The following is an 18,800-nucleotide window of genomic DNA, read 5'->3' as shown; positions in this document are numbered from 1 at the left end:
TCATACACCTCCCACACCTGACCACAGATATCATACACCTCCCACACCACATATATCATACACCTCCCACACCACAGATATCATACACCTCCCACACCACAGATGTCATACACCTCCCACACCTGACCACAGATATCATACACCTCCCACACCTGACCACAGATATCATACACCTCCCACACCTGACCACAGATATCATACACCTCCCACACCTGACCACAGATATCATACACCTCCCACACCACATATATCATACACCTCCCACACCACAGATATCATACACCTCCCACACCTGAGCAGATATCATACACCTCCCACACCTGACCACAGATATCATACACCTCCCACACCTGACCACAGATATCATACACCTCCCACACCTGACCACAGATATCATACACCTCCCACACCACATATATCATACACCTCCCACACCACAGATATCATACACCTCCCACACCACAGATATCATACACCTCCCACACCTGACCACAGATATCATACACCTCCCACACCTGACCACAGATATCATACACCTCCCACACCTGACCACAGATATCATACACCTCCCACACCACAGATATCATACACCTCCCACACCTGACCACAGATATCATACACCTCCCACACCTGACCACAGATATCATACACCTCCCACACCTGACCACAGATATCATACACCTCCCACACCACATATATCATACACCTCCCACACCACAGATATCATACACCTCCCACACCTGACCACAGATATCATACACCTCCCACACCTGACCACAGATATCATACACCTCCCACACCTGACCACAGATATCATACACCTCCCACACCTGACCACAGATATCATACAACTCCCACACCACAGATATCATACACCTCCCACACCACAGATATCATACACCTCCCACACCACAGATATCATACACCTCCCACACCTGACCACAGATATCATACACCTCCCACACCTGACCACAGATATCATACACCTCCCACACCACATATATCATACACCTCCCACACCACATATATCATACACCTCCCACACCACAGATATCATACACCTCCCACACCACATATATCATACACCTCCCACACCTGACCACAGATATCATACACCTCCCACACCACATATATCATACACCTCCCACACCACAGATATCATACACCTCCCACACCACAGATATCATACACCTCCCACACCTGACCACAGATATCATACACCTCCCACACCACAGATATCATACACCTCCCACACCACAGATATCATACACCTCCCACACCTGACCACAGATATCATACACCTCCCACACCTGACCACAGATATCATACACCTCCCACACCTGACCACAGATATCATACACCTCCCACACCTGACCACAGATATCATACAGCTCCCACACCTGACCACAGATATCATACACCTCCCACACCACAGATATCATACACCTCCCACACCACAGATATCATACACCTCCCACACCACATATATCATACACCTCCCACACCACATATATCATACACCTCCCACACCACAGATATCATACACCTCCCACACCACAGATATCATACACCTCCCACACCTGACCACAGATATCATACACCTCCCACACCACATATATCATACACCACCCACACCTGACCACAGATATCATACACCTCCCACACCACAGATATCATACACCTCCCACACCACATATATCATACACCTCCCACACCACAGATATCATACACCTCCCACACCACATATATCATACACCTCCCACACCTGACCACAGATATCATACACCTCCCACACCACATATATCATACACCTCCCACACCACAGATATCATACACCTCCCACACCACAGATATCATACACCTCCCACACCTGACCACAGATATCATACACCTCCCACACCACAGATATCATACACCTCCCACACCACAGATATCATACACCTCCCACACCACAGATATCATACACCTCCCACACCTGACCACAGATATCATACACCTCCCACACCTGACCACAGATATCATACACCTCCCACACCTGACCACAGATATCATACACCTCCCACACCACAGATATCATACACCTCCCACACCACAGATATCATACACCTCCCACACCACATATATCATACACCTCCCACACCACATATATCATACACCTCCCACACCACAGATATCATACACCTCCCACACCACAGATATCATACACCTCCCACACCTGACCACAGATATCATACACCTCCCACACCACATATATCATACACCACCCACACCTGACCACAGATATCATACACCTCCCACACCTGACCACAGATATCATACACCTCCCACACCACATATATCATACACCACCCACACCTGACCACATATATCATACACCTCCCACACCTGACCACAGATATCATACACCTCCCACACCACAGATATCATACACCTCCCACACCTGACCACAGATATCATACACCTCCCACACCACATATCATACACCACCCACACCTGACCACAGATATCATACACCTCCCACACCTGACCACAGATATCATACACCTCCCACACCTGACCACAGATATCATACACCTCCCACACCACAGATATCATACACCTCCCACACCACAGATATCATACACCACCCACACCTGACCACAGATATCATACACCTCCCACACCTGACCACAGATATCATACACCTCCCACACCTGACCACAGATATCATACACCTCCCACACCTGACCACAGATATCATACACCTCCCACACCTGACCACAGATATCATACACCTCCCACACCACATATATCATACACCTCCCACACCACAGATATCATACACCTCCCACACCACAGATATCATACACCTCCCACACCTGACCACAGATATCATACACCTCCCACACCACAGATATCATACACCTCCCACACCACATATATCATACACCTCCCATACTACAGATATCATACACCTCCCACACCTGACTACAGCCATACACCTCCCACTCCTGGCCACAGATATCATACACCTCCCACACCACAGATATCATACACCTCCCACACCTGACCACAGATATCATACACCTCCCACATCTGACCACAGATATCATACACCTCCCACACCACAGATATCATACACCTCCCATACCACAGATATCATACACCTCCCACACCACATATATCATACACCTCCCACACCTGACCACAGATATCATACACCTCCCACACCTGACCACAGATATCATACACCTCCCACACCACAGATATCATACACCTCCCATACCACAGATATCATACACCTCCCACACCTGACCACAGATATCATACACCTCCCACACCACAGATATCATACACCTCCCACACCACAGATATCATACACCTCCCACACCTGACCACAGATATCATACACCACCCACACCTGACCACAGATATCATACACCTCCCACACCTGACCACAGATATCATACACCTCCCACACCTGACCACAGATATCATACACCTCCCACACCACAGATATCATACACCTCCCATACCACAGATATCATACACCTCCCACACCTGACCACAGATATCATACACCTCCCACACCACAGATATCATACACCTCCCACACCACAGATATCATACACCTCCCACACCACAGATATCATACACCTCCCACACCACAGATATCATACACCTCCCACACTACAGATATCATACACCTCCCACACCTGACTACAGCCATACACCTCCCACACCTGACCACAGATATCATACACCTCCCACACCACAGATATCATACACCTCCCACACCACATATACACCTCCCACACCACAGATATCATACACCTCCCACACCTGACCAGATATCATACACCTCCCAAACCTGACCAGATATCATACACCTCCCACACCACATATATCATACACCTCCCACACCACATATATCATACACCTCCCACACCTGACTACATATATCATACACCTCCCACACTTGACCACATGTGGACAGAGGTTGACTGACCTAGATAAAGGTCTGCCACTATCTGCCAGAGATGAGAATGTGACTTCAAACAGTTCGTCCATGGCTGCGATACAGTCAACAAAATATCTGAACTTGCGGTGGAAGATGTCGATGGCGTGCTGTTTGACCTCCATAAAATCAGCTTTCCCCTGGGCTATCAGTGTCAGCTGTTGCTCTACAGCTGACCTCATAGTGGGTAGCACAAGATCTACATCAATCTGGGGACAATCATTGCAACAATCTGCACACAATCATTGCAACAATCTGCACACAATCATTGCAACAATCTGCACACAATCATTGCAACAATCTGCACACAATCGTTGCAACAATCTGCACACAATCGTTGCAACAATCTGCACACAATCGTTGCAATAGCCTGCACACAATCATTGCAACAATGTGGTGACAATCATTGCAACAATCTGCACACAATCATTGCAACAATGTGGTGACAATCATTGCAACAATGTGGTGACAATCATTGCAACAATCTGCACACAATCATTGCAACAATCTGCACACAATCATTGCAACAATCTATTCAACAATCTGGGGACAATCATTGCAACAATCTGGGGACAATCATTGCAACAATCTGCACGAGAACAGGCTTATTTGCAGACAATCATTCCCAACAAATTGTGGACAATGATTGCAACAATCCTTGACGCAAACAGACCACATCGACCTTCTGATAGCCATGACCACACTGACCTGATAGCCATGACCACACTGACCTTCTGATAACCATGGCCACACTGACCTTCTGATAGCCATGACCACACTGACCTTCTGATAGCCATGACCACACTGACCTTCTGATAGCCATGGCCACACTGACCTTCTGATAGCCATGACCACACTGACCTTCTGATAGCCATGGCCACACTGACCTTCTGATAGCCATGGCCACACTGACCTTCTGATAGCCATGACCACACTGACCTTCTGATAGCCATGGCCACACTGACCTTCTGATAGCCATGACCACACTGACCTGATAGCCATGACCACACTGACCTGATAGCCATGGCCACACTGACCTGATAGCCATGACCACACTGACCTTCTGATAGCCATGACCACACTGACCTTCTGATAGCCATGACCACACTGACCTTCTGATAGCCATGACCACACTGACCTTCTGATAGCCATGACCACACTGACCTTCTGATAGCCATGACCACACTGACCTTCTGATAGCCATGACCACACTGACCTTCTGATAGCCATGACCACACTGACCTGATAGCCATGACCACACTGACCTGATAGCCATGGCCACACTGACCTTCTGATAGCCATGACCACACTGTCCTTCTGATAGCCATGGCCACACTGACCTTCTGATAGCCATGACCACACTGACCTGATAGCCATGACCACACTGACCTGATAGCCATGGCCACACTGACCTTCTGATAGCCATGACCACACTGACCTTCTGATAGCCATGACCACACTGACCTTCTGATAGCCATGACCACACTGACCTTCTGATAGCCATGACCACACTGACCTGATAGCCATGACCACACTGACCTTCTGATAGCCATGACCACACTGACCTTCTGATAGCCATGGCCACACTGACCTTCTGATAGCCATGGCCACACTGACCTTCTGATAGCCATGACCACACTGACCTTCTGATAGCCATGACCACACTGACCTGATAGCCATGACCACACTGACCTTCTGATAGCCATGACCACACTGACCTTCTGATAGCCATGACCACACTGACCTTCTGATAGCCATGACCACACTGACCTTCTGATAGCCATGACCACACTGACCTGATAGCCATGACCACACTGACCTGATAGCCATGGCCACACTGACCTTCTGATAGCCATGACCACACTGACCTTCTGATAGCCATGACCACACTGACCTGATAGCCATGACCACACTGACCTTCTGATAGCCATGACCACACTGACCTGATAGCCATGACCACACTGACCTGATAGCCATGACCACACTGACCTTCTGATAGCCATGACCACACTGACCTGATAGCCATGACCACACTGACCTGATAGCCATGACCACACTGACCTTCTGATAGCCATGACCACACTGACCTGATAGCCATGACCACACTGACCTTCTGATAGCCATGACCACACTGACCTTCTGATAGCCATGGCCACACTGACCTTCTGATAGCCATGACCACACTGACCTTCTGATAGCCATGACCACACTGACCTTCTGATAGCCATGGCCACACTGACCTTCTGATAGCCATGACCACACTGACCTGATAGCCATGGCCACACTGACCTTCTGATAGCCATGACCACACTGACCTTCTGATAGCCATGCACTAAGACAATGCCCAGTGGTGTAGGTTTCAGCTTCCTGCCGCTGATGATGTTGACGTAGTTGCGTTCACAAATGTTGTTGATGTGTACAGGGATGCTGGCGTCCGTGCCTATGCCATGTTTCTCCATGAGTGTGATCAACTCACTTTCTGTCAGATAGTCTGGCGGGCAGGTCATTTTATCAACTAATTTCACCTGAAGTAAAAAGGTCACTTTATTTAAATTTGAGTACACATGTCTATTCTTAAGTAACTAGTTATGTACCTCCCCCAAAACAAGTCATTTCTTAAAGTAACTAGTTATGTACCTCCCCAAAAACAAGTCATTTCTTAAAGTAACTAGTTATGTACCTCCCCAAAAACAAGTCATTTCTTAAAGTAACTAGTTATGTACCTCCCCCAAAACAAGTCATTTCTTAAAGTAACTATGTACCTCCTCTAGCGCCAACTTTTCATCTTTCTTGAGGATGGGTATCTCTTCATCAGCTCCCAGTTGCTGCCAGGGCATGATGCTGGTGTAGCCTGGATCCACAAGAACTTTACCAGAGCAGGAAAACTTCTCCGAGCCAATCTCAAAGTAAATTGTTGTCTGTAGGTACGTGCAGTTGGGGCTGATCTGGTGGGTAGATTGGGTGCTCAAAGACATTTCTTTAGTGGTCCACGCACTATACCACACATGGTCCACACACAACAACACAACACCACACACATGGTACACACACAACACAACACACATGGTACACACACAACACCACACACATGGTACACACACAACACAACACACATGGTACACACACAACACACACAACACCACACACATGGTACACACACAACACAACACACATGGTACACACAACACACACATGGTCCACACACAACACCACACACAGCACCACACACAGGTCCACACACAGCACCACACATGGTCTACACACACCACCACACATGGTCCACACACAACACACACAACACCACACACAGCACCACACACAGGTCCACACACAGCACCACACATGGTCTACACACAACACCACACACAGCTCGCACACACACCACACACAGGTCCACACACAGCACCACACATGGCCTACTCACAGTTGCTATAAAGTGTCTGGTGATGTAGTCATACAGTCTCCAGCTGTCAGAGTCCAGCTCACTTTCTGTGGCCGATTTCATGGGGGTTATGGGTGGATGGTCACCTGCGTCGTGGCCCTTCCTGCAGGACACAAGGACAGTGGGATAAGGACATGAGGACAGTGGGATAAGGACATGAGGACAGTGGGATAAGGACACGAGGACAGTGGGATAAGGACACAAGGACAGTGGGATAAGGACACAAGGACAGTGGGATAAGGACACAAGGACAGTGGGATAAGGACACAAGGACAGTGGGATAAGGACACAAGGACAGTGGGACCAGGACACAAGGACAGTGGGACCAGGACATGAGGACAGTGGGATAAGGACACAAGGACAGTGGGATAAGGACATGAGGACAGTGGGATAAGGACACAAGGACAGTGGGACCAGGACATGAGGACAGTGGGATAAGGACACAAGGACAGTGGGACCAGGACATGAGGACAGTGGGATAAGGACAGTGGGATAAGGACACAAGGACAGTGGGATAAGGACACAAGGACAGTGGGATAAGGACACAAGGACAGTGGACCAGGACAGCATGAGGACAGTGGGACCAGGTCATCGTATAATGTATGCTTTATCAAGAATGTAATGCTATGCAAACAAAAGTGCCACCCCCCCCTCAAATTATGGTTATGTCCGTGTGAGTATTTTTATATAAATAATTTTTTAAAAATATGGCAGGGTAACTTTAACATTATGACACCATCAAAATGTTAGCTGTGAGACACCATCAAGGTGTCAGCTGTGAGACACCATCAAGGTGTCAGCTGTGAGACACCATCAAGGTGTCAGCTGTGAGACACCATCAAGGTGTCAGCTGTGAGACACCATCAAGATGTCAGACACCATCAAGATGTCAGACACCATCAAGATGTCAGACACCATCAAGATGTCAGACACCATCAAGATTTCAGACACCATCAAGATGTCAGACACCATCAAGGTGTCAGCTGTGAGACACCATCAAGGTGTCAGCTGTGAGACACCATCAAGGTGTCAGCTGTGAGACACCATCAAGGTGTCAGCTGTGAGACACCATCAAGGTGTCAGCTGTGAGACACCATCAAGATGTCAGACACCATCAAGATGTCAGACACCATCAAGATGTCAGACACCATCAAGATGTCAGACACCATCAAGATGTCAGACACCATCAAGATTTCAGACACCATCAAGATGTCAGCTGTGAGACACCATCAAGATGTCAGAGTGAGACACCATCAAGATGTGAGACACCATCAAGATGTCAGAGTGAGACACCATCAAGATGTCAGAGTGAGACACCATCAAGATGTGAGACACCATCAAGATGTGAGACACCATCAAGATGTCAGAGTGAGACACCATCAAGATGTGAGACACCATCAAGATGTGAGACACCATCAAGGTGTCAGCTGTGAGACACCATCAAGGTGTCAGCTGTGAGACCATCAAGATGTCAGAGTGAGACACCATCAAGATGTGAGACACCATCAAGATGTCAGACACCATCAAGATGTCAGCTGTGAGACACCATCAAGATGTCAGCGTGAGACACCATCAAGATGTCTGACACCATCAAGATGTCAGACACCATCAAGATGTCAGACACCATCAAGATGTCAGACACCATCAAGATGTGAGACACCATCAAGATGTGAGACACCATCAAGATGTGAGACACCATCAAGATGTCAGACACCATCAAGATGTCAGACACCATCAAGATGTCAGCGTGAGACACCATCAAGATGTCAAGACACCATCAAGATGTCAGACACCATCAAGATGTCAGCGTGAGACACCATCAAGATGTCAAGACACCATCAAGATGTGAGACACCATCAAGATGTCAGCGTGAGACACCATCAAGATGTCAGACACCATCAAGATGTCAGACACCATCAAGATGTCAGCTGTGAGACACCATCAACTTACTTTGGTTTCTGGATACCACTGTGTAGCAGTTCTGTAACAAAGTTGCCCCAATCAGGGTGGGATGACTGTTGCTTCAGTGTTCCTCTGGTGATACAACAAGGGAGGGGCTATAAGCTGACAATAACACACCTGTCTGTAAGACACCAGTCACCTGTCTGTAAGACACATGTCTGTAAGACACCAGTCACCTGTCTGTAAGACACCAGTCACCTGTCTGTAAGACACCAGTCACCTGTCTGTAAGACACCTGTCTGTAAGACACCAGTCACCTGTCTGTAAGACACCTGTCTGTAAGACACCAGTCACCTGTCTGTAAGACACCTGTCTGTAAGACACCAGTCACCTGTCTGTAAGACACCAGTCACCTGTCTGTAAGACACCTGTCTGTAAGACACCAGTCACCTGTCTGTAAGACACCAGTCACCTGTCTGTAAGACACCTGTCTGTAAGACACCAGTCACCTGTCTGTAAGACACCTGTCTGTAAGACACCAGTCACCTGTCTGTAAGACACCTGTCTGTAAGACACCAGTCACCTGTCTGTAAGACACCTGTCTGTAAGACACCAGTCACCTGTCTGTAAGACACCTGTCTGTAAGACACCAGTCACCTGTCTGTAAGACACCAGTCACCTGTCTGTAAGACACCTGTCTGTAAGACACCAGTCACCTGTCTGTAAGACACCTGTCTGTAAGACACCAGTCACCTGTCTGTAAGACACCTGTCTGTAAGACACCAGTCACCAGTCTGTAAGACACCTGTCTGTAAGACACCAGTCACCTGTCTGTAAGACACCAGTCACCTGTCTGTAAGACACCATTCACCTGTCTGTAAGACACCAGTCACCTGTCTGTAAGACACCAGACACCTGTCTGTAAGACACCAGTCTGTAAGACACCAGTCACCTGTCTGTAAGACACCAGTCACCTGTCTGTAAGACACCAGTCTGTAAGACACCAGTCACCTGTCTGTAAGACACCAGTCACCTGTCTGTAAGACACCAGTCTGTAAGACACCAGTCACCTGTCTGTAAGACACCAGTCTGTAAGACACCTCTCTGTGAGACACCTCTCTGTGAGACACCTCTCTGTAAGACATATGTCTGTAAGACACATGTCTGTAAGACTTGTCTGTAAGACTTGTCTGTATGATGCCTGTAAGACACATGTCTGTAAGACTTGTCTGTATGATGCCTGTAAGACACCTGTCTGTAAGACATGATGGTACCTACCTGAGGTCAAAGTTCTCTGGGTAGGAGTTGGTCTCAGTCCTGGGATAGCTGATGTATCCTTGCGTGTAGAGCCTCTCAGCCACTTGCATGGTGTGCTGGGGTCCCATGCCTGCAGTATTACACAGACAACTTGCAAAATTTACATGGACAACTTGCAACATTTACATGGACAACTTGCGACATTTACATGTACAACTTGCGACATTTACATGTACAACTTGCGACATTTACATGGACAACTTGCGACATTTACATGGACAACCTGCGACATTTACATGGACAACTTGCGACATTTACATGGACAACTTGTGACATTTACATGGACAACTTGCGACATTTACATGGACAACTTGTGACATTTACATGGACAACTTGCGACATTTACATGGACAACTTGCGACATTTACATGGACAACTTGCGACATTTACATGGACAACTTGCGACATTTACATGGACAACTTGTGACATTTACATGGACAACTTGTGACATTTACATGGACAACTTGCAAGATTTACATGGACAACCACTTCTTACATGTTGAACATTTTTCCATAAGCAGCAACATTGTATCTAACGTTTAACAAACCTAGCCCTGAGCTTGCTACCCTCAACATCTCCACTGTATTTAAGGCAAGGGGTTTTGGCTTCTCTCCCTTCTTCTGGACTGTTTCAAGGACCCTAAAACATGTGTAGAGTGTAAGACATGGAGGTACACAAGGACTCTAAAACATGTGTAGCGTGTAAAACATGGAGGGTACACAAGGACCCTAAAACATGTGTAGCATGTAAAACATGGAGGGTACACAATGACCCTAAAACATGTGTAGCGTGTAAAACATGGAGGGTACACAAGGACCCTAAAACATGTGAAATGTGTAAAACATGGAGGGTACACAAGGACCCTAAAGCATGTGTAGCATGTATCTAATGTTAGACTAGTGGTATGCATTAAATTATTTACTTACACATTAAATGATTTACTTACAAAGCTCCATCCCCAGTCTTGATGCGGTTAACAAACATTTGCGCTACATCTTTATCAAATAATCGGACTCTTTCCCAGTCTAGATTCATCAACTTTCCATTTGGTAACTGCACCTACATCAACACACACACAAGTTTTTACATCAACTTTCCATTTGGTAACTGCACCTACATCAACACACACACAAGTTTTTACATCAACTTTCCATTTGGTAACTGCACCTACATCAACACACACACAAGTTTTTACATAAACTTTCCATTTGGTAACTTCACCTACATCAACACACAGTTTTGACATGGCACACCATACCTGTACATGTATGACCCAATAGGGCTCAGGTTTAAAGGACTGTATTTTATCATGACGCTCTACACAAAATCCAAGAGTGGGAGTTTGACAAGGTCCATAAGATATAAGAGTGCTGTCAAGGTCGCCATACTTTCCCTGGACACCAAGATTGGATCATCATTGGTTGAGAGTAGAAAATAAGTAAGTCAATCTAAACCTAGGGATTCATATGATGTATGACATAGTTTGTGATGTTGTCAGCATGACATTGTGATGTTGTCAGCATGACATTGTGATGTTGTCAGCATGACATTGTGATGTTGTCAGCATGACATTGTGATGTTGTCAGCATGACATTGTGATGTTGTCAGCATGACATATCACTGAGCTATTGAATGGAGTGGAAGTTGTGCCATGGAGGTCATCAACTGACCTGAAAGAAGCGCGTCTGGTAGCGGGTAAAGGCACATCCAATCCTCAAGTCTAGCTCCTGTCTGGCGTCCACAGACAGAGCTTCATTTTTATTCGGCTCCACCAAGTTGTTCATGGCGTGCTTTATGTCTGTGTCAGTTATAGCACTGAACCTGGCTCGAAATATTTGCTGGGGACACAAGCACAAAGTAATCACAAAAACAGACAGAAGCACAAAGTAATCACAAAAACAGACAGAAGCACAAAGTAATCACAAAAACAGACAGAAGCACAAAGTAATCACAAAAACAGACAGAAGCACAAAGTAATCACAAAAACAGACAGAAGCACAAAGTAATCACAAAAACAGACAGAAGCACAAAGTAATCACAAAAACAGACAGAAGCACAAAGTAATCACAAAAACAGACAGAAGCACAAAGTAATCACAAAAACAGACAGAAGCACAAAGTAATCACAAAAACAGACAGAAGCACAAAGTAATCACAAAAACAGACAGAAGCACAAAGTAATCACAAAAACAGACAGAAGCACAAAGTAATCACAAAAACAGAAGCACAAAGTAATCACAAAAACAGACAGAAGCACAAAGTAATCACAAAAACAGACAGAAGCACAAAGTAATCACAAAAACAGACAGAAGCACAAAGTAATCACAAAAACAGACAGAAGCACAAAGTAATCACAAAAACAGACAGGAGTACAAAGTAATCACAAAAACAGACAGGAGTACAAAGTAATCACAAAAACAGACAGAAGCACAAAGTAATCACAAAAACAGACAGAAGCACAAAGTAATCACAAAAACAGACAGAAGCACAAAGTAATCACAAAAACAGACAGGAGTACAAAGTGATCACAAAAACAGACAGGAGTACAAAGTAATCACAAAAACAGACAGGAGTACAAAGTAATCACAAAAGAAGTTGCGGTGGGCAGATTCCATGGTAACAACCCAAAAAAATGGTTAACAAAAAAAAAGATTCTCCTTACCTGGCCAGGTAGGCGGTTCATGACACTCCTGACACAGTCTATGACTTCAAAACAAATATTCTCTCCTTCCTTGTCACAATCCAACCACAACACTAGGTAATCAGCACCAGTGGCCTGCAGAGGTTAAACACTGGTCAGACACACACACAGCTTGTTTGACACACACACACAGCTGGTCACACACACACACACAGCTGGTCACACACACACACACAGCTGGTCACACACACACACACAGCTGGTCACACACACACACAGCTTGTTTGACACACACACACAGCTGGTCTCACACACACACACAGCTGGTCAAACACACACACAGCTGGTCACACACACACACAGCTGGTCACACACACACACAGCTGGTCACACACACACACAGCTGGTCACACACACACACAGCTGGTCACAAACACACACACAGCTGGTCACACACACACACAGCTGGTCACACACACACACACAGCTGGTCACACACACACACAGCTGGTCACACACACACACACAGCTGGTCACACACACACACACACACAGCTGGTCACACACACACACAGCTGGTCGCACACACACAGCTGGTCACACACACACACAGCTGGTCACACACACACACACACAGCTGGTCACACACACACACAGCTGGTCACACACACACACACAGCTGGTCACACACACACACACACACAGCTGGTCACACACACACACAGCTGGTCGCACACACACAGCTGGTCACACACACACACAGCTGGTCACACACACACACAGCTGGTCACACACACACACACAGCTGGTCACACACACACACACAGCTGGTCACACACACACACAGCTGGTCACACACACACACACACACAGCTGGTCACACACACACACAGCTGGCCACACACACACACACAGCTGGTCACACACACACAGCTGGTCACACACACACACAGCTGGCCACACACACACACAGCTGGTCACACACACACACACAGCTGGTCACACACACACACACACAGCTGGTCACACACACACACACAGCTGGTCACACACACACACACACAGCTGGTCACACACACACACAGCTGGTCACACACACACACAGCTGATCACACACACACACACAGCTGGTCACACACACACACAGCTGGTCACACACACACACACACAGCTGGTCACACACACACACAGCTGGTCACACACACACACAGCTGGTCACACACACACACAGCTGGTCAAACACACACACAGCTGGTCACACACACACACAGCTGGTCACACACACACACAGCTGGTCACACACACACACAGCTGGTCACACACACACACAGCTGGTCACACACACACAGCTGGTCACACACACACACACACAGCTGGTCACACACACACACACAGCTGGTCACACACACAGCTGGTCACACACACACAGCTGGTCACACACACACACACAGCTGGCCACACACACACACACAGCTGGTCACACACACACACAGCTTGTATGACACACACACAGCTTGTTTGACACATACACACAGTTTGTCACACACACACACACACACAGATGGTCACACACACACACAGAGCTGGTCACACACACACAGCTTGTATGACACACACACAGCTTGTTTGACACATACACACAGTTTTTCACACACACACACACACACACAGATGGTCACACGCACAAACACACAGCTTGTCTGACACAAACATACAGCTTGTCTCACACACACACACACACACAGCTTGTCTGACACAAACATACAGCTTGTCTCACACACACACACACACACAGCTTGTCTGACACAAACATACAGCTTGTCTCACACACACACACACACACACACAGCTTGTCTGACACAAACATACAGCTTGTCTCACACACATACACACAGCTGGTCACATAAACACACACAGATGGTCACACAAACACACACAGCTTGTCTAACACATACACACAGCTGGTTACACACACACACACACAGCTGGTCACATACACACACACAGATGGTCACACAAACACATACACAGAGCTGGTCACACATACACAGCTGGATAATTTTGACAAAATAAAACTCTACATAACAAGTCTTGTTACCTCCTTGCGTAAAAACAGTGGCATGTGAAGGTTTGGGTTCGCCTCCTTTTTACTGATGGGGGCAGTAAACAGCTCCACCTAGTGGTTACCATTTGAAAAGAATATAAGCAGCATGTTCGCTTTATCCCAGCTAAACTTATGGTAAAACAAACTAGAAGCATGCAATAGATGAGCAGATCTCAACTCACCGGGTCCACTTTATCCCAGCTAAACTTATGGTAAAACAAACTAGAAGCATGCAATAGATGAGTTGATCTCAACTCACCGGGTCCACTTTATCCCAGTTGTTGAACTTGCCAGGGAAATCACAGCCCATCACATGACCACAGACAGAGGTCATTTTAAAGTGGACGCTCTCCCCATTAAACCTGCCTGTGTAATCATGGATTGAACATGCTCCATTGGATCCCTTCTTAGTGCTCATGTTTCCATTGGACAAGATTTTGGCTAGTGACTGGGCCAAAGATGGCTTTTCAGCCACCATCAATACTGTCTTCATGTCTTGGTTTGTTTAACCTGACACGCTCAAATACAGGCCTAAATAATATACAATGAACAGTACCTTAAAAATTTAATCAGTTCAACATAATCTAGTCTAGCTAGATTTTTTTGGATCTAGATAGATCTAGATATCTAGATCTAAATCTACTCAAGATCTAGAGTAACTCTACCAGTCCCAAACACTCCTTTCTGATTCGAGGCACATAATCTCATTACTATTTGATATAGAATGAAAACCAAAGCATAGAAATACTCTCCAGCCAAAGGAGAATGTAAATATTGTTAATATGTATTTACATTTTTTCCATTCAAACAGCCTTTCCTCCTTACAATCATTATATTTTTGCTGTTTTATTTTAGCTCATTTAAATAAATAATCTTGTATTATTTTGTGTGTGTAGTTCTGTGTTTCTGTGCCAAGTGTTTAAACAATGCCAAAAACAGACTGCGTACAAACCCTGTTAAACAATCTTTAGTAGCAGAAATATTTAGCAGAAACACTTAAAAATAACTCGTTATACAAAATTATTAATAAAGCAGTATTTAACGCAATTAAATTAAATCTATCCAAATTTAAACGTCCTGTAGGCCTATTAAAAACTAGCTGCATACCCGTGCTCCGCCACGGTGAATCTTTTTTAAATGTACCAACTTAGGAAAAGAACAAAACTAAATACAAACGCTTATACCCGTTCTTCGCCACGGTGTTGATATGGATATTACCTCAGAGTTTACGGATATTCCTTCAGCGCACTGCGCTGCGCGCGGGTGTCGGTAGGACTTTTGTGCGATGATGGATATTCACAAAAATTAATTACGGTAAAAAAAAATTGAGAGCCGACGCTCTCACGACCCGTCCACCCAGACATCTCTCCTCCCTGAACCCAAGGCGGAATTTATAAATTTAAACATGCCGCGGAACAACACGTTTTCACAGCCGTCCGCGCCCAGGGAGAGACTTCCAAAATCTATAGCGATGACTGACTGACACACTACCAGCAGCGTTATATTATAGATAAAAGCCATAAAAGATGACGAAAAAAAAATTATGACAGTACTTTCGGTGGATTCCGGAAATGTGTGACAGACTTTGCCATTGTTTTACTTTTTTTTACTGCTATACCATTCCGGAATAATAACCGACGCTAAACTAGGCCTAATTACTCAGTCAGTCAGAGTCAGCGACTGTCTCTAAACTAGCTCTAGACTTCTTTCTAGTCTCTTCTGCTAGTGCTAGTGCTGGAGTTGGGAGCGTCAAAAAACAACTCAAAACAGTTGTATGTACGTGATGTATTGATGTATTCAAGATCTCAAACTAGTTTATTCTAATCTACTAATCATCCTAATATTTTATTATAGAATTTAGTTAGATCTATAATATAATTACACTCATACAATACAATTTTATAGGCCTATGCTGTTTTTATTTTTGAATTCAATTTAATTTATTCCATTCTACCAGAATCATTCATGGTTAAATAATTTTTTACTGCTTGGCTTGGTTTTCGTTCGACACAGAGCTTTAAAAAAATGGGGCTGATTTTCTAAAAATAGATTTTGCCCTGTCCTAAAGTCTAATTTCTAATCTATTGAAAAGTTAACATTTTACGCGATGCAATTTTTTTTTAAATAATTAAAAATTAAATATATTTTAATCTGCGTAAACATATTGTATGTGCCATATGCATACAAGGTTAGTCCATCCTTTCACAGTAGCTAGTAGTCGGGGAGGGCGACCGCAGACCTTTTAGCCACCCTTTAACTTTAGGCCATTATAAATATCTATAATATAACGCTGGTGGTAGTGTGTCAGTCCTTCCTTAATTCCGTCATGGCTATAGAAGGATAATCCGCTCCAATGCTGGGACCCCCATCCGCGCGCAGCGCGGTAAACTATGAGGTAATATCCATATCCACACCGTAGCGAAGCACTGGTATAATCTATCTATCTATATATATAATTCCCTTCTGGGAGACGCTAGAAAACAAGCTGTAAACGCGCTCCCCTACCACCCCCACCCCTACATGGTCTGATGAGCTGTGGTTCACTATAAATGTTTACAAACAGAGCCGGGTTTAGTGACGACTATTAGGGGCAGATAATTTAGTTTGAAACGATTTTAAACGTAGGGGGGGGGGTAACAAAGTGGAGTTTACTTTAACGGAGGGGGGGGGGGAGGAGGGGGGTTATCGTCCTTAACGAGCTACTTATAGTGTGTTAAAGAAATATTTTCAGTGGCAGCGTTGGTAGTGTCGAATTCACAAATTATGAATAACTGAAAAGTAGAAAAAACAACAACTAAATAGCAGCGTATGATATGCCGCGGGTCGGCTCGTATATTATATTAATACTAACATATACCCGGAAATGCGAAATGACACGCGGCTTATATATCTATATATATAATTCTCTTCTTCGAGCCGTTAGAAAACAAGCTGCAAACGCTCTCCCTACCTCCCCACCCCTACATGGTTTTAGTGAGCTGTGTTCACTCTAAATGTTTACAAGCAGAGCCAACGATTTTAAACGTAGGGGGGGGGGGAGGAGGGGGGGGGGGGAAGGAAGGGGGGGGGTTATGGCCCTTAACGAGCTACTTATAGTGTTTTAAAGAAATATTTTCAGTGTCAGCGTTGGTACTGTCGAATTCACAAATTATGAATTATTGAAAATTAGAAACAACTAAATAGCGGCGTATGTTACGCCGCGGGCCGGCTCGTTATAGATTGTTGTGTCTACTTCTAGGAGAAATTGTACGGATTCGAATAAATAGTGTTAAATTGGGCATTTCTTGTAAAAATTAAACTTATCGTCATTATATTTTCCTTAAGCTATCCTACATCTTGTAGTCTTTCATTATCATTGATAACGTTTTCAACTAACAATAGCGTTATTGTAATAAC

The 18,800-nt window shown here is 45.3% G+C and overlaps 1 protein-coding gene across 7 annotated transcripts in view; it reads right to left on the bottom strand.

The window, feature by feature from the left end:
* LOC131937329 (DNA topoisomerase 3-beta-1) overlaps window positions 1-17,427 on the bottom strand; it is a 32,104-nt gene extending 14,677 nt beyond the window's left edge. Inside the window, exons 1-14 of one of the 7 annotated variants that reach the window (XM_059294634.1) lie at window positions 17,390-17,427; window positions 15,664-15,935; window positions 15,399-15,476; window positions 13,322-13,435; window positions 12,331-12,498; window positions 11,919-12,053; window positions 11,607-11,719; window positions 11,208-11,299; window positions 10,620-10,728; window positions 9,390-9,473; window positions 7,422-7,542; window positions 6,760-6,942; window positions 6,313-6,522; window positions 3,989-4,206 (exon numbers count right to left, since the gene is read on the bottom strand). In XM_059294634.1, the coding sequence (XP_059150617.1) occupies window positions 3,989-4,206; window positions 6,313-6,522; window positions 6,760-6,942; window positions 7,422-7,542; window positions 9,390-9,473; window positions 10,620-10,728; window positions 11,208-11,299; window positions 11,607-11,719; window positions 11,919-12,053; window positions 12,331-12,498; window positions 13,322-13,435; window positions 15,399-15,476; window positions 15,664-15,897 (1,859 nt within the window). In that variant the 5' untranslated portion in view covers window positions 15,898-15,935; window positions 17,390-17,427. The other 6 variants (XM_059294630.1, XM_059294633.1, XM_059294631.1 and 3 more) reach the window with 6 other exon arrangements.
* Window positions 17,428-18,800: the final 1,373 nt, after the last annotated feature.

This window comes from Physella acuta, unplaced genomic scaffold (assembly GCF_028476545.2).
Source record: "Physella acuta isolate Inbredline_101_S28 unplaced genomic scaffold, ASM2847654v3 ptg000208l, whole genome shotgun sequence".
In the NCBI taxonomy this organism is placed as follows: domain Eukaryota; kingdom Metazoa; phylum Mollusca; class Gastropoda; family Physidae; genus Physella; species Physella acuta.
This window is presented reverse-complemented; position numbering and strand designations above follow the sequence as displayed.